The 25,187-nt window shown below is 36.0% G+C and overlaps 1 protein-coding gene across 1 annotated transcript in view; it reads right to left on the reverse strand.

Annotated features, from left to right (window-relative positions):
- Positions 1-2,481: 2,481 nt before the first annotated feature.
- Positions 2,482-25,187, reverse strand: part of STATH (statherin) — a 58,297-nt gene continuing 35,591 nt past the window's right edge. The window contains exon 5 of the mRNA XM_049885290.1: positions 2,482-2,923. Coding sequence (XP_049741247.1) covers positions 2,885-2,923 — 39 coding nt within the window. The 3' untranslated portion in view covers positions 2,482-2,884. The remainder of the gene's footprint in view (positions 2,924-25,187) is intronic.

The raw sequence follows: 25,187 nt of genomic DNA on the forward strand, positions 1-25,187 counted from the left end.
AAAGTACTTTTTTCCATGATAATAATCTGAAGAATATAGCAAAAGTAGGGAGGAGGCAGCTTTGATCATTTATTGTAAAAATTTAGGATTTTTCTCAATATATGATTATCTTTATTCTGAATGCAATGGTTTGTTAAATTAGGTTTCAGAAAACTAAATAAGTACCTAACAGAAGTATCTCATATTGTCATTAATTCTAAATTATTAATTTGTTCTTGTTCTCTGGCTTATATTTACTTTGTTTCAATATCTTTTGTTCCCTTTTAAAATCATTTAAGGGATCATAAAATTCATAGATCAATTTTCTGTGCCCTGCCTGTATCAATTTTTAATCTCTTCTTTAAATTAAACATTTGATCTGTAAATAAATTAGAAATCCCAGGTTTTTCAAGGTTTTCACTTCCATTGAGGGCTAAATCAAGTGTCTAAGGGTTTGAAATACATTCCATTCTAAGGGCAGTAACCACCATCCATCTGTCAGTTTTTCCTATTGTGTAGCTTGCATGGTGTGGTGATGCTGAACACTGTGCCACTAGTATTTCAGATAGCAGAAGAGTCATCTACGGTGAACAATTTCAGGGAAGTCTCCAGACTATAATAGACTAGAAAGAAAGGCCTGGGAATCTACTTCCAAAAATTGGTCAGTGAAAACCCCAGGGATCACAATAGACAATTGTTCGGTGTAAGGCTAGAAGATGAGTTCACTAGGTTGCAAGCAACTGAAAATACATAGTGGCCTCAACAATGGGCTGAAGCATATTGATGATCATGAAGATGGTGCAGCATCAGATAACATCTGATTCTGTTGTCCGTGAGGTTACCATGAGTCTGAACTGAATCACAGCAATTAACAACAAAGACAAGAGCAAAAAAGTACGAAGAAGCTATGCACAACAGATAGTCATCCTCGATTTTTGATTTGGTGTGGTCATACTCTATTTTCACATTAGAACAGTTCTTCATAAAGACCTGGTCTTTGGAAAATAACCATGTTAAAAAGTGAGGAGAGGGTATATATATATATATATATATATATATATATATATATATCAGGTAGAGTCCAGCAGATTTGCTAATACATTGACAGAAGGACACAGGATTTTAATCTGAGCAAGTTCATGGTGAAATTAACTGATACGGGGGGACCCAAAACCATACCAAACCCCTTCCCATCAAGTCAACCCTATAGGACAGAGTCAAACTGTCCCTTAGAGTTTCCAAGGAGCGGCTTGTGGATTAGAACTGCCAATCTTTTGGTTAGCAGCCTTAGCTCTTAACCACGGTGCCTCCAGGGCACAATAATATTGTATTTTTGATATCTTAACCTTCAGAAATCTTTTACACACTGTCATGGGTTGAATTTTGTCCCCCCAAAATCTATGTATAAACCTGGTTAGGCCATATGTGGTTGTCCTTCATTTTACGATTGTAATTTTATGTTAAAAGGATTAGAGTGGGATTTAAATGCCACCCTTATTCAGATTGCCTTCCTGATCCAAGGTAGAGAGTTTCTGTGGAGTGTGGCCTGTAGCAGCTTTTATCTCTCAAGAGATAAAAGGAAAGGGAAGCAAGCAGAGAGTTAGGGACCTTATACCACCAAGAAAGCAGAACCAGGAGCACAGAGGGGGTCCCTGTGACTGAGAAGCTCCTCATCCAGGGGAAGATTGAGGACAAGGACCTTCTTCCAGAGCCAACAGAGAGAGAAAGCCTTCCCCTGGAGCCGACATCCTGAATTTGGACTTGTAATCTACTAGACTGTGAGAAAATAAATTCCTCTTTGTTAAAGCCATCCACTTGTGGTATTTCTATTACAGTAGTACTAGATAACTAAGACACTCACCAAAGTGGGAGGGATGAAAAGGCAGGACAGGAGAGAGCACACAATGCTAACACACACCTGACTCCTTCCCCAGCATCTGAGCCCTAGCACTCTCCTTCTGCTCCCTTACAAAGGCCTTTGTCCCCAGCAGAGATCTTCTCCGCTCTGTGTAACTGGGGATTGGGGATTGGACTTTAGTTGCCAAACTGAAGGGGGGAAGCCGTGTTTTCATGGATTTTGGTAAACACAATTGTCTAACTCATCAAAATTGCAATACAGTGTAATTTGCAGATTTTTAACTGCCAGTATGTGCAACCATTACATAGCTGAGATTTTTTCAGCTACATAGTGAATCATTTAACTTTACAAATATGATTACAATTACAGACAGGATTTTGATCAATATTCTAGTGATTTCTTGCAAAGAGCATGGATCAGAAGTTCTTTCATTTCAAAATTTCACAATTAAAATGAAATTGCCGAGACAATGTTCATGCCCCTTCATTAACCACACAGATATGACATGGTCTTCTTTCTTCCAATACAGTTATCCCAGAAGATTATGATATGGTATTATGTGGCTTTTCTTTAGAAATACTGAGATGCTGGAGAAAGAGTATTGGCATATCATGTAGGCAGAAAAATTATACTGAGATTTGAGATAAAGATTAGATATCCAGTATATACTTGAGAGATGAATTTATTATGTATGAGTAGTTTTTTTTTTAATTTGTATGATACTATTATATCAGAGAACAAAGCAGAAAAAAAATCAAAGAGTCTAGGGAATACTACATTTTCTAAAACTATTGATTATTATTATAGATATGTAGCCATATTTGATTAAATTCTCTTTTCTGTCTTCAAAACATAGAATTCAGATACAGAGAAGTTGTTCATGGATCAAATTATTTTCAAATTCTAATACAATACATAAGATAATGCAAATAGTACTATAATATTTTAGATAATTTTATAAAACTTGCTTTATAAGGACTTCATTTGTGTTGTATGAGGTTTAATAAAATGTTGCTTGAGGGGCAAATAGGCCTTAGAGTAGGAAAATCATCGTGAGTACAGAGCAAATAGGACTTCTTGACAAGCCTGTGGATAGAAAGAAAATACTATTTTTATTAAATTTGAACTATGCATTAAGTCATTGTTAATATTCTTATGCTTTCTTGGTTTTGAGTTACATCTTGTCAGATGATATATTCCTTTGTGAAAAATATCCACCCCTAAAAATAGTGTCATATTGATTGAAACCTTGTGTATAAAAAGCTCTCTCAAAATTGTTCAAAAGCAGCTATATAATCGGAAGCAACATTAGAGTACATGGCTACTGTATCTATCTCTACTACTTCTTTCTTAGTTTATTCTTATATCTCCTTAAATTATTTTGACTGTTTCCCAATGGCTTCTTCATTATCTGCCTATCCTCTCTCACTCTTGCTGACATACACCTGTTTGTGTTACATACCTATATAACCCATCCGGTCACATTGCTTCTTTATCAAAGGGTGTTCTATCCAATGATTGCCTGTTTTTACATTTATCTCTAAAAGTAGACAATAAACTCTTAAATGCAAAGACTTTGGAGTAATGATATTTAGATCCCCAATGGCTATCACACTGCAATTCTCACTGATATGTGATCAAGAAATATCTAATGACTGAATAAACACAAATTTCAATTGGATCTTTCTTTTCTAAAATAATAACAAAACAATCAGGATTTCTTTCCAATCCTTCCAATCTTTTCTTTCTAGTATTTTAAAGGACTCCTTTATTTCCTTTTCTTTAAATATTATAGCTGAGCTGACTACATAGCAAATTACTGTTATTTTTCTTGTACTTCTGGTACTTATTTATTGAATGAATTTCTATCAAATCTTTTTATTCTTCTTGTCATTTCTCATACAAGGTTTAGTAGTTCAGTTCTGCATTTTAGCCCACTTATCAATTTGAATTATTCTTTTTCAAAATTAAGATAAGTATGTTCTTTAATTATCTTACACAGAACAAACCATACTCATAAAACAGAATTCCTTGGAGGGATAGGAGAGAAAAACAAACAAACAAATAGACTTTTAAGAGTTGACTATTCTCTTTTTTTCAGAAAGGCATAGTTGCTTAGCACTCTTATCTGATAATCCAGTCCTGAGGAATTTCATTTATTCCCCCCCCCCCCTCCGCTTGGTCTCTCATTCAATCCCTCATGAAATCTGCTCATTGTTCTTTCTTAGAGTTTCTTTTTCATGTTCCTTTATGTCTTTCTGTCACCAACCTACTTTACTTCTTCCCCTTAAATATAGCCTACATGCTTTATCCATATGGATCTTCCCAGAATAATATTTTAATACATCCTTACTTGATAAAAATCCTCAGTTATTACCTAATGCCTAGGGGACCATGTTCAGACTCTTCACCCTGTCATTAATGGCAACAGAGAATTCAATTTGAATAAACTCCACAAGTGCATTTAAAAGTAATCGAAATCCTTTGGAACAATATCAACTTCAAATGTAGGACAGTCTTCTTTTATCTCCAGAAAATATTGCTTTATTTTGTAGCAAAATCCTTCATCTTTCATAGAATTTGGAAGGCTTTACGTTGTGTGTGAATGGATAAAACTGAATGTCAGAAAAATAAATTAGTAATATTTTCTATCTTCTTTTTGGTATTATATTAGATCAGTGATCCTGCTCCTAATTTCTCATTAAACTGCCTTAGGGCAGGGATTCTCAACTTTGATTGTATATGTGAATTATATAGGGAACTTATTGAAATGCTGATTCTGACCTGGTACAGGTGCTCAAAGGATTGTATTTTAGGTGGGAAACTTTGAAACAAAATCCAGGAACAGATTTACAGACAGGAAAAACTGTAGGCACAATTGTACAAATTTCTGATCAAGAGCTTCATATGATATATATATTTTAACAGTTTCACCAATCCTAAAAATGTGGTTAAGTATAATTATAATATCTATTTTTGTCAATGAAAAAATTGAGGTTTAGAAAGGATTAAGAATGGTTCAAAGCCATGGAACTGCAGGTTGTCAGGTCCAGCCTACAAACACAGGTATTTCTCTCCACAGAGTCCAGACTCTTAACCACAGTGGGATAAAAGCTTTCTTTTGGAAGCATTCACACAAATAAGTACATTTCGGGATAGGCACACCAGGCATATCATTGCTAATGTCATATGGATCTTGGCTGAAGGCAGAGAATACCAGAAAGATGCCTACCTGAGTTTTATTAGGTATGCAAAGACATTCAAATGTGTGGATCATAACAAATTATAGATAACATTGAGAAGAATGGAAATTCCAGAACACTTAATTGTGCTCATGAGGAACTGTACATAGATCAAGAGGCAGGTGTTTGGACAGAACAAGAAGATACTGGGTGGTTTAAAGTCAGGAAAGGTGTGCGTCAGGGTTGTATCCTTTCATCATACTTATTCAATCTGTATGCTGAGCAAATAATACAAGAAGCTGTACTACATGAAGAAGAATGGTACATCAGAATTGGTGGAAGACTCATGAACAACCTGCATTATGCAGACGATACAGCCTTGCTTGCTGGAAGTGAAGAGGACTTGAAGCACTTACTGATGAAGATCAACGACCACAGCCTTCAGTGTGGATTACACTTCAACATAAAGAAAACAAAAATCCTCACAACTGGACCAATAAGCAACACCATGATAAATGAAGATTGAAGTTGTCAAGTATTTCATTTTACTTGGATCCATAATCAACACACGGAAGCGCAAGTCAAAAACTCAAAAGATGCATTGCATTTAACAAATTTGTGGCAAACGAACTCTTTAGAGTGTTGAAAAGCAAAGATGTCACCTTGAAGACTAAGGTGTGCCTGACTCAAGCCATGCTATTTTCAATAGTTTCATGTGCAAGCAAAAGCTGGACAATAAACAAGGAAGACAGAGGAAGAATTGACACCTTTGAATTGTGGTGTTGGTGAAGAATATTGAATATACCATATACGGCCAAAAGAATGAACAAATCTGTCTTGGAAGAAGTATACCCAGAATGCTCCTTAGAAGCAGGGATGGCGAGACTGTGTCCTATATACTTTGGACATGTTGTCAGGAGAGCTCAGTCCCTGGAGAAGGACATCATGTTTGGTAAATTACAGGGTTAACAAAAAAGAAGAAATCCTCAATGTGATGGGTTAACTCAGTGGCTGCAACAATGGCGTCAAGCAAAAGAACGATTGTGGGAATGGCACAAGACCAAGCAGTGTTTCATTTTGTTGTATATTAGGGTTGCTATGAGTCGGAACTGACTCAATAGCACCTAACAACAACGCCAGGATAAATTTCTTAATGCCGACCTGGTTTGGGTTTGATGTTTTCTTCTTTTAACTATATGTCATTATTGATATTTACAGAGAGCAAAAATGTCACTAAACTTGGCATACCTGTGTAATCAACTCTTGTGGTTACTGAGGAAAGTTGTTAGCATATGGACCTGGGTAAGGTGGTGCGGGATAATATTGTTGATAGTATCCTGGAAAAGGCTGATATTCAAAACGTTCTCCCTGTATACACACAAAAGGAAAGAGAAAATTCTAGAGAATTGAGGCAATGACAGTACAATTATTTCACAATAATTTCCATTGAAAATGTAGGTTCTTAAAATTAGTAGGAACTTACATATTATCTACATAATTATTTTTCCAACCTTTCCGTTAGCTTTTCATTTTTTATAATCAAATATTTAAAAGAAGGTAAAATCATAAAATATCTTTTTACCATTTACTGGCAATTTTGTTGTTTTGTAGCACATCTGACACTACTGATTACATCCAAACACTCAAAGGAGACTTACATCTTCTTTATAATATTACCACCAAGCTACAGTCTTGTCCATCTTTGAATATTCCAGGAAGGAATAATTGATGAATATCAACTTAGATGGAGGGAGAGATTGTGTGTATGTGTGTGAGACAGAGAGAGAGGGATGGAGAGAGAGATTATGGCTGCTTCGCCTTATTCTTGATTTATAATGATTTTGTTCTCTCTTAAAATTCCTACATTACTTAATATTTACATTTGTTAATACAAATATCCTTATCTTTCCTTCTGTATCTTTTTATTTTATGTCATTTTAATTCATTTATTTACTATATCTTTAAGAATCTTTCAGACCCTACCATGTTAATGTAACATGCCAAAACAGTGAGATGTCAAGGGTTCACGTCATTAAGAAAAAATGTTAAATAAATTTTCCACCTCATTTAACATGGTCAGTTTAACCTGCCAACTTCATCACCCACCTAAAATTGGAAGGTAAAAACCACATCACTTACATTATCAGCTCCATTAGGCATATACTGTACTTAATGGAGTTAGAATTTCAACTGTATTTTAGTCAAGGTGTTCATTCACCAGACAAAGATACTGAAATTCAGAGACTGGCTTCTTGAAGGTGGTATTTTAGTTTCCATTTATATGTTACTGGTACACAACAGTCTTGGATCTTTCTCTGGTGTATCATAAATATATGAAATCAATGTGTACTTTGGGCATTCATGATATAAATACATTTCAAAGAAAAGTATTGATTTTTTTAATAGAATAAATACTCAGAAAAGGAAGTAGGTTTGAACAACACAATATTTTCAGGCAAATACTTACACGGAATCTTCTATGATGATGCTGTTAAAATAAAGAACAATTGTTTAAAATACGATACACTGTTGATTATTGAATGTTCCATTGAATGAAATTGTCTTACCTCTTCAGATGAATCAGCTCTCTTAAAAGGAGAAAAGAACAATATAATTAACATCTTAATATATAACTCAAGATTGAATGTAAAAATGCACAAAGCTGCAACAATTATGATTAAATCTAATGGATGGAAGTTGATACTCTAAACTGGACATCTTTGTACAATGGCATCTTTAAAGTAAGTGAAAAGTAGGCTTTTGCTCTGATTAATCTGTGATATTTAAATGTCAGTTTATTTTGGGCCATATTTCTTTTGTGTGTGAAAGATAGGGAAAGTCTATTGCTGTAAACAGGAGAGTGAAAACTGAAAAGGTAAACTTTGGATTTGGCCCCAAACAGAATTTTTTATATGCATAATGTTTTAAGTAGCTCGAAAGCTACTTAAGCTTTTGTCTCGCTGATAGAGCTCAGCTGTCTGCTTTTCTTCCCAGAGTTTTATTTTTTTTTTCTATCTATCCTTTTATAACACAATAATGTGATAAACTGTGTTTCCATAGCAGACTGGATGTTTTAAACGTCCTTTAGAATTTGGTGGATTAGTTGAAGTACTATTATTATTGCATGATAAATTTCCCAATAATTTAGACATAAAGAATACCAGTGTAGAAAGAAGCACTAATTTTAGCAGAAGAAGAAGAAAAACAAGCAAAAAGGTCAAGTGCTTTACCAAGAGAAACAGAGTCATAAATGACAAAACTATCTGGGAACTCCTGACTTTAGATATATCTGGAACTTTTTATATTTAAGTATGTTTTATTAGATTTGTAGTTCCATATCTTTATGGAGGCTTTTTAAAATTTATTTTTACAATGAGATAATTACATTTGAAGTCTTTGTGTGTGCATGTGCATGTACCCAAGATTTATTCTAAGTTTTTAATGAACTCATGTAGGTTAATTTAAGGAAAATATTCATACAAAAGCATCAACTTTTATAAAGCTTTGTTCAGGTCAATGCAAACATAGGCCAGAACACAGGTAATGAACAAGATTCTTTGGAAAATTCCTGAGAACATATTCTTCAAAATTTCCTGATACACTTACAGTCATGGCAGCCATCACGGCCAAGATGAAGGCAAAGATAAAGAACTTCATATTTTGCTGAGTCCTGTGAAAGCATATGTGAGAAATCAGCAACATATTTATTCCTTGGCTCATTCATTAAACATTTATTGATCAAACTATGCTCCAAAGCTTTATGAAACATACTAGACATACAGAAACACTTAAAACACATACTGTGACATCAGGGAATTTACAGACTAGTAAACCAAGATAAACCCACTGCCACTGAGTGATTCCAACTCATTCCAACCCTATAGGATACAGTAGAATTGCCCCATAGGTTTCCTAGGAACAGCTAGTGGATTTGAACTGTTGACCTATTGGTTAGCAGCTGTAGCACTAAACCACTGGGTACCCAAACCAACCAACCAACCCAATGCCGTCAAGTCGGTTCCGACTCATAATGACCCTATAGGAGAGAGTAAAACTGCCCCATAGAGTTTCCAAGGAGTGCCTGGTGAATTCAAACTGCTAGACATTTGGTTAGCAGCCATAGCACTTAACCACTACTCCACCAGGGTTTCCAACCACTGGGTAGGAGATAATAACTAGTAAAAAAAAAAAAAAAAAGTGTTCTGAAATGGAAATACTAACATGCTCTAAAAGCACGCAAAAAGAGCACCTTATACAGACCAGCAAAACAAGGGTATAGAGCAGGGTAAAGACAGGAAAGGGAGAGGGGAAGTGGAACACGTCTAGAGCCTGAACAGAAATAAAAACGTGAAAAAGTACAGAATGTTGGAAATGCAAATACTTCAGAAAGTAATGAGGAAACAACCTGAAACAGGGCAACTTCTTAGATAGTTATGAGATTATATGAAGCTTTGAGTAAGGGTAATAACTAAGAGACAGCACAAAGAGACGTTCAGAAAGTAGAATGACAGGCAATAGAGCCTGGTTTTATAATAGAATGAATCTTAATATGCCAGGTTTCTGGCCTGAGCATTGTGTAGATAGTACAACCCCAACATCAGAACATTGATGATACTGGGCAGAGAACAACTGAATTGCAAAAGAACTCACAGGGAAAATATCTGTGGCTACTTTGGGAAATCGAAATGGTAAAAGCTATTTAAATTTCCAAATATTCTCATTCAACACATTTAACCTGTTCTGGAACTATTTGATATCTTTATACAATTCTTTGAATCCGGTTTCATAACTGTTGAAAAAGAAGCAAAGCAGATTATTTATTTCTGAATTCAAAAAAAAAAAAAAAAAGACGAAACCCGTTGCCATCGAGTCCATTCTGACTCCTTGCGAACCTATAGGATGGAGTAGAACTGTCCCTTTGGATTTCCAGGATGTGGCTGGTGGATTCCAACTGCTGACCTTTAGGTTAGCAGCCGAGCTCTTAACCACTGCACCATCACAGCTCCAGTTCGGAATTACAGACACCCGAACAAAAATATTTTGACTGGAAAATATTATTACGGAAGAACTCACAGACACATGATATTTATACCTGTGAATTACGAACTGTAAAAGAAATCTTTAATGAATAAAGGGAGTTTTCTTTCTTTTTTTTTAACTTGTCAGTTGTTATAGAACATTATGGTAACATCTTTCGTTTAATGACAGAAAAGCTATTTTTCTAAATAATTCTAAGTCTTCAACATGTGAAGCAGAGGTCATGGCAAGTGGTATGTCCCCTGTTTCTTATCTGATGTTTTTGTCTCACTGACTTAAGCTAAGGTTGCTTGTATTAGACAAACTATAACAATTACATATTTCTTGATGAACTTTTTCTATCATTTAGTAGTTTAGTTAACCCAAACTTTTCGTCATGTTAAGATACAAAAAAGAATGCAACTTTTAGTTGTGTATGTCTGGAATTTGCATTAAAAATTAAGTTTTGGTGTTTAATATGCCTGGAATTTTATTGAAAAGCATCAAGGGATGCTTATATAAAGTGATTACATATATATATAGATATATATGTATGTGTATATTATATATATTCAAGGGCTGTGAGCAAATATTTCTAAAAATCACAATTAAAAATGTAGGGGTTTAAATTTTCCCTTTGACCAAAATCATGAATAAAAATGAGTAAAGACTAAGTAAAACAGAGAAGTGTAACTGCTATGCACTGTTAATTATGGAAAATAACAAAAAGTGTTTTGAATGATGAAAAGAACAATGAAGAGTCTATTGACTTTTGAATCGAAACCTTGAAAAGTCCATTTAAAATGATTTAGTGATGGGAATAAAGTAACTTTGAGAAAAGTTACTTAAAACCTTTGAAACAGTACATACATTTGCAAAAAGACAGCTTAAGCAATTCAGGAGATTATTATCCTATGAAATTTTAACTTTAACTTTAAATTAAGAGAAAAAGTAATCATTAACAAAGTGGATGTCAGATGTTAGGTCAAGGATGAAGAAAAGATAGCGCACATCCCCTCCATTTTCAGTGTTGACTTTGGACAGCAATGGCTAATGTTGACTCAGAGGCATTGAGATCCTGAACTCACCTTCAGATCCTGACATAACATCACCATTTCTTTAAAACTTTTGATGGAAAATTATCAATAAATTGTATGCATTTTCATAAAAGGTTTTCAGTTTATTCTAGTAAGCAAAAGATTAGAATAAAGCTTCATATTATAATGCATGTAAATGCATTACCTTTTACCCAAAATGAACTCACCAGTCAGAGGAGCCCAAATGAAGCCCTGAGAGATGGTGTGCTTCTCCAGAGGGCAGGTATATTTAAATGCACTGGAATCCTTCCTCTGTTTTCCTAAACTATGTCAGTTATGAGATCATATGGGAACTGAAGTTAATCCTCAAAATCTGCCCTTAAGGATGCTGAGAAGAAACTTACCAACGTGATTTTACAATAGAAGATTGTGAAGGCAAATTAACCAGGAAACAAAATACCCATCAAATGTTAATGCCAGTGTTAGTCTAGGCACCTGTGACTAGGGCAAAGGAAAAAGCGTTTTAGAGTAAACCACGTGTAGAAATGAGTGGTAAAAATATTTCTGTAGAACTTCGTGGCCTCTATTTTCACAAACACATGTCCAAAAAAGATACCTACCATGTGAGCAAACTTAACCTGTCTTCTAATAAATGGTGATAACTGGCATAAGAAAATTGAAGTCATTTGTTTCTAATGCATTTCCTAAAAATTATTATTTAAATGTCACTTTTATCTTGTTCCGTTGTGTCTAGATTAGTTTATCAAGTAGAACCAAACATTTGCCAAAATCAGTAATTCTTTGGGTATTGTATGGTAAAATAAATCTCATATTTAAAGTCAAATGACCCTAAAAGCTCAGGAAAGGAGCCCTGGTGGTGGATGGTTAGTGAGCTGAGCTGCTAAACAAAAGGTCAGCAGTTTGAACCCACCAGCTGCTCCCTGGAAAAAAGATGTCGCAGTTTGCTTCCCTGAAGATTTACAGCCTTGGACTTCCTATGGGTCCTCCTCTATTCTATGAGGTCTCTGCAAGTCGGAATCAACCGGACAGTGTTGGGTTTGGTTTTTTTGGTTTAAGAGCTCAGTTACTATCTCATATAGTAACTGGTGAGTTCGTTTGGGAGCTTTATTTCCTTTGAATCTTTAGGGACTCATTCCTTATTGAAAACAGTGTGTTGATATAATAACGCTGGATGGAAGGAAAAATTAGTTTCAGTAAGTCCTTAGGCAAGTGTGTATACATATAAAAAAATCACCTCTTTGCTACTGATTGGATAATTCATTACAGTCAGAGCCGAACAGCAGAAAATCATTTGGAAAGTTTGGCAGAGTTATATATCCTAATTCATTTGCTACTCCAAGAGCAATCTGTGGAACCCTCAGAATCAGCACCACCTGAGAGCTTGTGAGGACTGCAAAATCACATGCCCCTATTCCAGGCTGCTGAAATAGACTCTTGGCAGTACAGCAGGAAAACGCATTTTAGCGGCATCTACAGGTGATCTCATATGTACTCTAAAGTTCAAGAAGCCACGTGATAGACCTCTAAATGCATTGTCTATGGACTTAATGCCAAAACAGAATTTTAGGTTTAGTTTGTGTCGAGCATTTTAAAGAAATATTTATTTGGTGAATTTTCTATACTGTATTTGAACAGCCCCATTTGAAATTATGGTTATTCTCTGGGTAATATACAAAATAATTTTAAAGTTTATTGTTGTTATTAGGTGACCATCAGGTGTTTCTGACTCATAGGGACTCAAAGTACCAAAGAAAGAACACTAGGCAGTCTTGCCCCATCCTCACAATCATTGCTATGCTTGAGTTCATCATTAAAGCCACTGTGTCAAGCCATGTCATCGAGGGTCTTCCTCACTTCTACTTTTCCAAGCATGATGTCCTTCTCCATGGGCTGCTCCCTCCCAATAACATGTCTGAATTAATGAGACGAAGGCTTACCATCTTGGGTTCTAAGAAGCATTCAAGCTGTACTTCTTCTAAGACAGTCAAGTAAAAAATTCAAGTTAAATTTAATTTTAATTGTTCTTATTGTTTTTTGCCATAGGATTTCTAAGCATTGTATATACATCTACTCAAATGCAAAGGAAACTCAATCTTTAGTGCATTGTCAAAAAAAAAAAAAAAAAAAAGATATATAAGCTCTCTAGTGCATTATCCAGAAACCCTGGTTGTGTAGTGGTTAAGAGCTACAACTACTAACCAAAAGGTCAGCAGTTCGAATCCACCAGGAGCTCCTTAGAAACCCTTTGGGGCAGCTCTACTCTGTCCTATAGGGTCACTATGAGATGGAATCAACTCGATGGCAGTGGATTTGGTTTGGTTTACTGCATTATCAACAGAAAAAAAAAAAGAAGAAGATATTTAAGGTTCAGTGACTGTTGAAATAAGTCTTATTTTAAAAAATAAACCCTGCGTTAGTCATTTTTGGAGTTTTAAAGAATGTTTTTCTTCCTTCTTTGCTTTTTCTCTTTTCTCTCTCCTCTTTTCGTATTTTATTCCCTCCCTGATTTTCTTTCTTCCCTTCCTCATTTATTTCCTCATTAATTCATTTAACCAATGTTAAAGAATTATGACATACATGGCCTAGTGAATAAATAAACTAACCCTCCAAAAACACTACCAAAAAATAAGAAAACAACAACCACAACAGCAACCTACCAGGTAAGATAAACTGATAGATGCTAAAAAAAAGCACTTTTAAAAATAAGTTAAGTCATACAGATTTTAGATTGTGCTAAAAATTAAACAGCATTTCTGTAAAATAAGACTTTTATTCAGATACAAAGATTTGCAAATCTGGAAACGTCAAAATGAAAGTTCAACATGGCATTCCAAAGAAGGAGCATAAGTATATGTCTTTTATAATTAGTTCTGTAGAATTTTGTACAGAGTTGGGAAGACTACAGGCACACATTTGATTGGTTGGCATTCGACATGCTATCACGAACCTCATTTAGAAAGATTTTCTATGAGCTGGGGTACTCAGCCTTTGCCAGTTTCCTATGTTCCAGAGCTGGTTCCTTCTGTTTCCCGCAACACTCTGGGTGGGCCACCTGAGAATATTGCAGAACAAGTTTTCTTGGTCAAAAGTGTAGTCATGGATCATGTACTCTGAAAAGAGAGGCAAAGGGCTATGACAACATGGAGTCTGATTCAGGCCTTTGCCAGCCATTTTAGTTGTGGTTTAGAGTCCTCTTTCACGTTTTTTTTTTTTCACATTTGGAACACCAAAATGTAGGCATTTTTCCACCCATTATTTTCTGATGCAATAAGGTAGGAAGTGTGGGGATTATGTATGACAGTGGAAATAAGTATAATGGAAAATTAACACAGGAGTGACCTTCTTGTGTTATTACCATCTCATACTCCAGTTACAGTAGGGCATTTTAGAAGACTGGTGAACCAGAACATGTCATGATATTTTATAATTAAGTAACAGATATTTCATTCTCTAAAAGCAAATACCACACACTTTGAAAATGTCAGGGTCATTTATAAGTAAAAACATCAACAAATTGCTGTTGCTAAATCACAGGTAAGGCATTAAATTGATGGCATAACGATGCAACCCGTGAACAGATATTTATAGAGATATTCGTAGTATATTTATGCTGACTTTTTTGCCTTCTTCTCCTCCTTCTCCTTTATTTTTTCTATGATGAAAACATGGTCTACAGTTTATGACAAAACTCCATGATGCCTATTTATTTAAAGAAATTTCCTGGGTTATGTTCCTGACTTAATTACTAATATGAAAAAATCCACTGAAAAATCTCCTGAAGAGTGGAAGTACAAACAGACAAAATCCTGTCCTGTCTCTGAAGGCACATACTTTAAAATTTGTGAAACAGACAAGTTTAAAGGCAATGTCAGGTATACAAGTCCAAGAAGTGATTGGATATGTGAGTCTAAATTTGGGAGATGGTCCATACTAGAACTGCTGATGTGGAAATCATCAGCTTATTGATTGTAATCACAACTCTGAATGTAGATATCGTATAGGAAACATGTGTACACTCACAAGTAAGTAGACTGAGGAAAGGAGCCCTAGATAACATGAGTATAATATGTGTGTCACAAAGAAATAAGTTTGGTTTTTTGTCTCCGGTTTCTGAAAATAGCCTGGGCAATTAGGTCACTTTTTGAATGTTGATGTTATTGTTGATAGGTTCCATCAAGTCAGTTACGACTCACAGTGACCATATGTGCAACAGAACAAAACACTGCCTAGTCCAGTGCCATCCTCATGGCCACCGTGTCAGTTCATCTCTCTGAGAGACTTGCTCTTTTTTGCTGACCCTCCACTTTACCAACCTTTTCTAGGGACTGGTTCCTCCTGATAACATGTCCAAAGTAAGTGAGATGTAGTCTTGCCATCCTTGCTTCTAAGGAACCATTCTGGCTTTATGTCTTCCAAGAAACATTTGTTCATTCATTTGGCAGTGTATTGTATATTCAATATTCTTATTCAACACCATAATTCAAAGATGTGGATTCTTCTTCAGTCTTTCTTATTTGTTTTCCAGCTTTTGCATGCATATGAGGTGATTAAAAGTGCCATGGTTTGGGTCAGGTGCACGTTAGTCTTCAAGGTGACATCTTTGCATTTCAACACTTTAGAGAGGTCTCTTGCAGCAAATTTGCCTAATGCAATGTGTCTTGATTTCTTGACTACTGCTTCCATGGGTGTTGATTGTGGATGCAAGTAAATTAAAATCCTTGACAATCTCCATCTTTTCTCCACTGATCATGATGTTGCTTTTTGGTGCAGCTGTGAGAATTTTTGTTTTCTTTATGTTGAGGTGTAATCTATACTGAAGGCTGTGGTCCTTGATCTTCATCAGTAAGTGCTTCATGTCCTCTTCACTTTCAGCAAGCAAGGTTGTGTCATCTACGTAATGCAGGTTGTTAATGAGTTTTCCTCTAATCCTGATGACACCTTCTCTTTCATATAGCCCAGATTCTTGGATTATTTGCCTAGCATATAGACTGAATAAGTATAGTGAAAAGTACAACAGTGACACACACCTTTCCTCACTTTTAACCATGTAACTTCCCCTTGTTTTGTTCAAACCACTGTCTATCTGTGTCACATTTCTCATGGAAACAATTAAGTTTTCTGGAATTCCCATTCTTCTCAATGTTATCCATAATTTGTTATGAACCACACAGTCTAATGTCTTTGTATAGTCATTAAAACACAGGTAAATATCTTTCTATTATTCTCTGCTTTCAGCCAAGATGCATCTTTCATCAGCAATGATATCCCTGGTTCCATGTCCTCTTTGGAGTCCAGCTTGAATTACTGGCAGTTCCCTGTCAATGTTATTAGGTACCACCAAGTCGGTTCTGATTCATAGTGACACTGGGAACAACAAAACAAAACACTGCCTGGTACTGCACCAATCTCACAATTGTTGCTATGTTTGAGCCCATTGTATCATCTACTGTGTCAGATCATCACACTAAAGGTCACCCTCTTTTCTCTTGACCCTGTTTTTTACCAAACATGATGTCCTTCTCCAGGGACTGGCCCTTCCTGATCACATGTCCAAAGTATATGAGTCAAAGTCTCAGCATCTTCCCTTCTAAGGAGTATGCTGGCTGTACTTCTTCCAAAACAGATTAGCTCATTCTTCTGGCAATCCATGGTATATTAAGTAAAAGAATTAGGAGCACCAAATTTATCCCCTTGGAAACAAGCCTCGGGGGCATGATGAGACCTCCACTGCCTTACCTTTAGAGGCCTGATGCTTGCACATGTAGTATGCTGTCTGGGCTTTGGAGTATAAAAATAACTGGCTGTGGGCCTTTGCTTTAGTTGTCTAATACTGGTATAACAAAAATGGTGCAAGCGGGTGGCTTTAACACACAGAAATGCATTCTCTCACAGTTTAGAAGGCTAGAAGTCTCACTTTAGATGGCCAGCTCTAGGGGAGGCTTTCTCTCTCTGCTCTGGAGGAAGAGCCTTGTCTCTTCTGAGCTTCTGTTCCTGGGCATTCTTCATGTAGCTTGCCATTCTCTTCCCTCGTCTCTACTACTTAGTTTGCTTGTTTAATCTTTTTTATATCTCAAAAGAGAATGACTCTAGGTATACCTTAATCTTGCCTTATTCACATAAGAAACATAATTTAATACTCATTAATATAACCTAATCTTGCTTCATTAGTATAACAAACATAGTCCATTCAGAAATGTGATTATAACCATATGCAGAGGTTAAGATTTATGACCCATCACAGAATGGAGGATAGTTACACCAGATCACAAAATGGAGGACAACTGTACAATACTGGGAATCATGGCCAAGCCAACTCGGCACATAATTTGGGGGGTACAATTCAATCCTTGTAGCATTCTCAGCTATGATGCTGAGACAGAGCATCCATAGTGTTGTATTAAGAATCCTGTTTCCTTTGCTTGGTTTCCTCTCCCCCTAGCTTTGCATCTGAACCCTGCTTTTCCTTGGAGGTTATAGGTAAACCCCATTGTGCCTGCATAGTATGTTTAAGAATGCTGCTGTTGTAACTCGTATGAACTCCCTGCTTGTAAACCCTTTAAAAGTAACTTTGCCTGCCCACCCTTGGCAAGCAGGCTAGGCAGCAGCAGCTCTGACTGATTTCTTATTTTTGTGCAATGAAATAAAAGTTTCTTTCCTGTACTCCCACCAGCTTCTCTTGTTTATCGGCCAATACGAGTCATGTCCAGCAAAAACTTGGGGTTTCCACCTTCTAACAATGCTAGGTGGAACATAGTTAGCATAATTTTTCAGCCCACCTAATTAGACTTACCTGACCAGGGGGAGACTAGCAAAATTTAGACCTCCTTCTTAAGTCCCTCACCTATGGCACTATGAACACCCCAAAATCCTAAAACAGGCATTGCTGAGCTAAGCTGAAAGAGGTAAGATGAACTCAATTTTCTCTATGAAATAGGAAGATGATTTTTTTTGGAAATGAGTACTAGGGGAGATTAGTTAGATGCTTCCAAAAATTATTGATGTGTTGGCAGTTTATTGAAGGGTAAAGGAGAGGTGTTTGACCAATATTAGGAAAAGATTTAGAAAACATAAAGAAGAAATATTTCCTTTTCCTTGAGAATTGAGATTCCTGTGTAGAGAAATAGTGTACACGAATTTAGGGATTTTCCAGGATTGAGAGTTTAACAAATAGAGTTACTCAAATCCAGGGGTTCACAGAATTTGTTTAAGGTATTGTAAGTTTATTTTGAATGATAAATATGAAGTCATGAATTAGAAGAAAATAATATGAAATTAAAACTTAACAGATGGAATAAAAAGATACAGAAAAATCAAGAGTGTAGAGATTTCTAGAAGGTCAACATAAAGGTATCATTGCTTCCACTGTTGCCTCCTTTCCAAAGAATAAATCAGATAATGTCTTTTCTCAATGGCTTCCATCTTGATCCAAAATTTAAATTGAAACCACAGAGATTTAATAACTGGCACCTCGGTTTCTCTCTAACCTAATTTCTTTCTATCCGCTTCTTACTTTCTTCTCCATCCATGTTTTTCTCCTTGAAGATTCCCCAAGCAAAACGTATTCCTACCACAATGTATTTGTATTTGGTATTCCTACCCCTTGGAATTGCATTTCTCCATGCACAGCCCCATACTTAATTCATTTCTTTTCTAAATTGTCACTCTACAAGAAAAGCCATCCTTGACTATGCTGCTCAAAATTGTATGTATGCCCTTGCCTGTGTTTCACTTCTTTATCATTATGTGTTATGTATTATTTGCTTGCTTCTTGTCTGTTCTTCCCAAATGAAATATAAGCTCCATGAAAGTAGAGCTTTTGTCTTTTATTCCCTACTATGTTTTCTGCATCTAGAATAGTGTCTGGTAGTTAACAGGCACTCAATACATATTTTTTGAATGACAGATATTGGTGACACCACTGCTAGAGGACATTAAAATGCTTATGTTCTCGGTGTCTGCCACACTGCCTGTGGATTGACAGTAGGATTTCTTTTCTTTCAGGTATGGGCTGGGATAGGAAATGCAACCAACTCTGGGAAAGGTTTAAGAAAGGTGCTGTGGCAAAGGGAATGAGGAGCAAATCTGGAAAATGTTAGAATAAATAACTCAAGGAATTCAGCTAAGGCTGTTGACCATATATTTATTCTTATTGTTGTTAAGTGTCACTGAGTCATTTCTGACTCATTATAATCTGATAGGACAGGGTAGAACTGCTCCGTAGGGGTTTCGAGGCTTTAATATTTCCAGAAGCCTACGGCCATTTCCTTTTCCTATGGTGAGGCTAGGGAGTTTCAACTACCAACTACCTACTTTTTGGTCTCTGTGAGGGTCTCTAGGAGTCAGATTGACTAGATGGCAATGAAAGATATTTGTGGGATATAAGATATGACAGTCTAAATTGAAATTAAGTGACCTCGAGGGGACACTTATATTATGTAGCCTTACTGCTGCCCAAACTGGGAAAAATAAGTGCTTAAAGGAATAGTTATGTTAGCATAGGAGCCCTTGTGGGTCAGTGGTAAAACAGCTTAGCTGTTAACCAGAAGGTTGGTGGTTAGAGCCCACCAGGCCCTCTGTGTGCGAGAAAGTGAAAATTTACAGCCTTAGAAACTGTATGTGGCCATTCCACTGTGTTCTGTAGGATTGCTATGATTTGAGTTGACAGCAATGGGTTTGGTTTGGTTTTTGAGTGTGTTAGCATAATCTGTACATATAAAAAGTAGAAATAAAGACTGTGCATGTAGGAATATGCTTGAAATTTATGTCTTTTTGGAAGAAAAAAATGTATCTCTAGTCCTCTGAAACAGCAGTGAAAACAGCTCAATAGTTTGAAATTGTGGCCATCTTATCACACATGGATTAGGACAGGAAGTATCACAAAACAGAAAATATGCAGCATAATCTTTCTTTTATTGTGCATTGTCTTTTTGATAATTCTGCCAAAACATACTCATAGCATAGTATGATATGAGAGATGACAAAATAACATGTATTTCCAGGCAAACCTATTCAGAAAAAGAAAATAACAGATTATCTATAACAGTCAGAATTCTGTAAACACGCACACATTATACATATCCTGGCCTTGTGTAGAGTAACTATGGGTCATTTTAGTTGGAGCCCTGGTGGCACATAGGTTAAGAGCTTGGTTACTAATCAGTAAGTCAGCACTTCAAATCCATCAGTGGCTCCTTTGAAATCCGATGGGACAGTTCTACTCTGTCCATTCAGGTTGCTATGAGTCAGAATCGACTTGACACCAATGGGTTTTTGGGGGGGATTATTTAATATAATCAAGTGTCCAAAATAGTAGCTGACACAGACTAGACAGTTACATATTTGTTGAATGAGTAGCTGAACAAATAAAAGTTAACATCTTGCTTCTTCAGTTACACAAAAAGAATATTTATCTTCATACATTTGATAACAAATAGTTATTTGTTTTAATTATGTCGATGAAACATAGTTAATTGTTCTAATTTTGCACAGTAGTTTTGTAGGCATTAGAAGACACTGCAAGCTCCTAAAATTACAATATTTTGCTCTAGTTGAAATCTAGATTTACTCAATTTTGATATCAAAATAGCCTTGAGCAACTGCAGAATAACTTTCTTTAGAATTCATTTTAAAAGAAAACCCTTCAAAATTGTATTGCTGCTATTCAATTACCTCCAGGTAGCCTTCAGATGAGCCTTGTAAATTTCCTTAATTTTGTGCCTTAAAAGGTCATCCTACCGTATCTAATTATCCTAGCAAAATCTTTACTTTGGTTTTACATTTTGACAGAATCCTGCTCATTCAATTTTTCTGGAACTAATCTTCTCAGGAAGTGTCTATATCTCATTTCTGCATGTATAACATTTCTCAATTTGTATGTTGCATATGTTATTTTGTTATGTGTCATGGAGTCAATTCCAACTCTTACTGACCCTATCTGACAGAGAATCCCCCATAGGAGGTAGTCTTTACAGAAACAGATCACCAGGTCTTTTCTCCCACAGAGTGGCTGGTGGGTTTAAAATACTGACCTTTTGGTTAGCAGCATAGGACTCCTTTGTATGGTACGTAAACAAAAAATTCATGTTGTCTAGTCAGTTCCAACTCATAAGAACCCTACGGGACAGAATAGAACTTCCCCTTAATGTTAACGAGGAACGGTTGGTGGATTCGAATTGCCGACATTTCGTTAGCAGCTGAGCTTTTAACCACTGTGTCACCTGGGCCCAGTATAACCTGTTGCTGTTGGGTTGATTCCAACTTATAGAGACCCTATAGGACAGAGTAGAACTTCCCTGTGGGGTTTCCAAGGACTGCCTGGTGAATTTGAACTGCCTTGTATTTTTTTTTTTTTTGTATAGTACATTAAAAAAAAAAAAAAAAAAAAATTGCCGATCTGTCAATTCCAACTCATAGTGACCCTGCAGGCCAGAGTAGAGCTGCCCCATAGGGTTTCTAAGGAGTGACTGGTGGATTCGAACGGCCAACCACTTAGTTAGCAGCTGAGCTCTTAACCACTCTACTACCAGTGTTCCATATGCTACATACCAAAACCAAAATCAAACAGTGCCATGGAGTAGATTCTGACTCATAGCAACCCTATAGGACAGGGTAGAACTGCCCCATAGAGTTTTCAAGGAGTGCCTGGCAGATTCCAACTGCCAACCCTTTGGTTAGCAGCCATAGCACTTAACCACTACGCCACCAGGGATTCCATATGATACATATATGATACATAGTGAGTACTAAATAAATGTGAAATGAATGAGTGAAAAAAAGTTTCAAAGTGTGCATTACTACAGTGAAATCAGTGAAAGCCAGAGCTCAAAGGGCCTGCCTTGTCTCCCTTGGTCTTGCAAATATTCTGCTTTTGACAGGTGCAGTCTTACCACTTTCGTATTGCTGATTTTAATGGAAAGATATCTTCCTTTCCTGTCTCTGACAGGTTTCTGCCTTAGATTGATTCTGGCATTAGCAGGTTTTACTGTATTATGCAAATTATATGTGTAACCTCAACTGTTAACATAATGGCAATTTTTGTTATTATTTTTCTAACACTGTGTTACTGTTTTTAAGTCTCTTTTTCCTTTTGTGTATTTCATAAAGAGAGAGACCACTGAATCTTAGAAGAATATTCTGTAGGTAAGATTTTTTTTATATAGTTCCAATAGTGTATAAATATCCCTCATGTCTTTAGAGGAAATGTGCTATAATCTATTCTTAAGCAAATACTTCAAAGCTATGCTTTCAAGTTACGCAATTTTTATTTATGATTTCAAAATATATTAAAGTTTAAAGTATGTCGTAACTATCTGAAACGTTGGCAATTCAAAACAACCCAGAGGAGACTCAGAAAACAGTCCTAGTGATCTCCTTCCAAAAGATCACAGCCTTGAACACCCTATGGAGTGGTTCTACTCGGCATATATGGGGTCACTATGAGTCATAATTCACTGATTGGCAACTAAAAACCATAATGGTGTAGTTTTCACAATTCTGGGAAGAAAAACAGGCTCATAATAGATAATGTTTCTACCAGTCAAAGTGGAAATATCTTGTAGTTCTTTACACACCTGATACTGGTTAAAGTAATCAGAAAGGTATTGTGTCAGTAGTGGATTAATTTAGCCCTGGATGAAAGTCCATTCCACTGTCTTGCCAAATTATCATACTAAATTCACTGACACATAAAACATATATCAAGAATATTTAAAGAAATAAAAGGTATTCAGCATCCAAAAAAGGTAAAATCACAATTTCAGATATCCAATAAAAAATTACCTGGTTTGGGAAAATAGGAAAAACATGAATTCTAATGAGAAAAATCAATTAATATAAACAGAACTAGAAAAGACACCCCATCATGTGTCTATTGGTTTGTCAGAACTGCCAGAAATTCAGACTTGATTCAGAAAAGAACGTGGAACCAGGGGTATCATTGCTGATGTCAGATGGATCCTGGCTAAAAGGAGAGAATACCAGAAAGATGATTACCTGTGTTTTATTGAATATGCAAAGGTATTCAACAGTGTGGATCATAGCAAATTATGGATAACATTGACAAGAATGTTAATTCCAGAATACTTAATTGTGCTCATGAGGAACCTGTACCTAGATCAAGAGGCAGTTGTTTGGAAAAAACAGGGAAATACTGGGTGGTTCAAAGTCAGGAAAGGTGTGTGTCAAGGTTGTATCATTTCACCATACCTATTCTATCTGTACGTTGAGCAAATATTCCGAGAAGCTGGACTATCTGAAGAAGAATTGGGCATCAGGATTGGAGGAATACTCATTAACAACCCGAGTTATGCAGATGACACATCCTTACTTGCTCAAAGTAAAGAGGACTTAAGCCACATACTGATGAAGATCAAAGACCACGGCCTTCAGTATGAATTATACCTCAACATAAAGAAGACAAAAATCCTAACAACTGGACCAATAAGCAACATCATGATTAACAAAGAAAAGATTCAAGTTGTCAGGGATTTCATTTTACTTGGATCTACAATCAACGCTCACAGAAGCAGCAGTCAAGAAATCAAAAGACAGATTAGATTGGGCAAATCTGCTGCAAAGGACCTCTTTAAAGTGTTAAAAAGCAAAGAAGTCACCTTAAAGACTAAGGTGCACCTGACCCAAGGCATGGTATTTTCGATCACATCATATGCATGTGAAAGCTGGACAATGAGTAAGGAAGACTGAAGAAGAATCCACACCTTTCAATTGTGGTATTGGCAAAGAATACTGAATATACCATGTACTGCCAAAAGAAAGAACAAATATGTCTTGGAAGAAGTACAACCAGAATGCTCCTTAGATGCAAGGATGGTGAGACTGCATCTTATATGCTTTGGACATGTTGTCAGGAGGGATGAGTCCCTGGAGAAGGACACCATGGTTGGAAAATACAGGTTCTGAGGAAGAGAGGGAGACCCTCAATGAGATGGATTGACACAGCAGCTGCAACAATGCACTCAAGCATAACCACAATTGTAAAGGTGGCGCAGGGCCAGGCTGCATTTCATTTTGTGGTACACAGGGTGGCTATGTGTTGGAACTGACTCAATGGTACCTAACGACAAGAGCAAGAACAGAAGTGACTTGTGATAGAATTATCAGTGATATTAAGTTACTTACTACAATATTCCATATGTTTAAGACCCTAGAGAAAAGCCTAACCGCAGTAACCAGAGACATAACAAGGAGAAAAAAGACCCAATTTTTTATTTGAAAAACATAATATCTGAAATAAGAAGTACCCTGTACATAATTAACAGCAGGTTAAATATTGGAGAGGAAAAGTTTCATAAACTTGAAGATAGAAAATATAGTGAATAAAATTATCTAAAATACCATGAACAGGAAAAATAAAAAGGGGGTACACTTCAAATAGCTGTGGTACAATTTCAAGTGTCCCATAATAGATGTAGTCCCTAAAAAACAGGAAGGGGACGGGAAAAATATTTGTGAATAATGGTTCTAAAATGTTCAAATCTGATGAAAACTCTAAACTCATATATTGAAGAAGCTCAACAAATTAAAAGAACAAGAATACAAATAGAATAATAACAAGGATAATTATAATCAAAATGCATAAAATCAGTGATAAAAATAATCTTAAAGGCAACCAGAGAAAAGGAGACATATTAGGTACAGAGTAACAAAGATATGAAAGACAGTAGGCTTGACCATACAGAAAGCAATCTAGAAGAGAGAGACACAAAGTTCAAAAATCTGAAAAGAAAAACTATGCTGACCAAACTCAATAACCAGTAAAAATATATTTCTAAAATGGAATTAAAATACTTTTTTAAATATACAAAACTGAAAGAATACATCACCAGCAGACCTGTTCTCCAAAAAATATTAAAGAAAATCTTTCAGAAAGAGGAAATGATACTACTTGGAAATCTCTATCTTCTCAAAGAAATTTATTGAAAATGATAAACATGTGGGTAAATATAAAACACTTTATTTTCTTTTTTTTGAAAACACTGAAAAATCTAAATTACATTTAAAAACAAAAATCATAGGGACAGGGCCAATATGGTGCAATAGATATAACCATCATGCCCCCCCCCAATACAGTAAAGA

The sequence above is a fragment of the Elephas maximus genome, chromosome 5 (assembly GCF_024166365.1).
Source record: "Elephas maximus indicus isolate mEleMax1 chromosome 5, mEleMax1 primary haplotype, whole genome shotgun sequence".
Lineage (NCBI taxonomy): Eukaryota > Metazoa > Chordata > Mammalia > Proboscidea > Elephantidae > Elephas > Elephas maximus.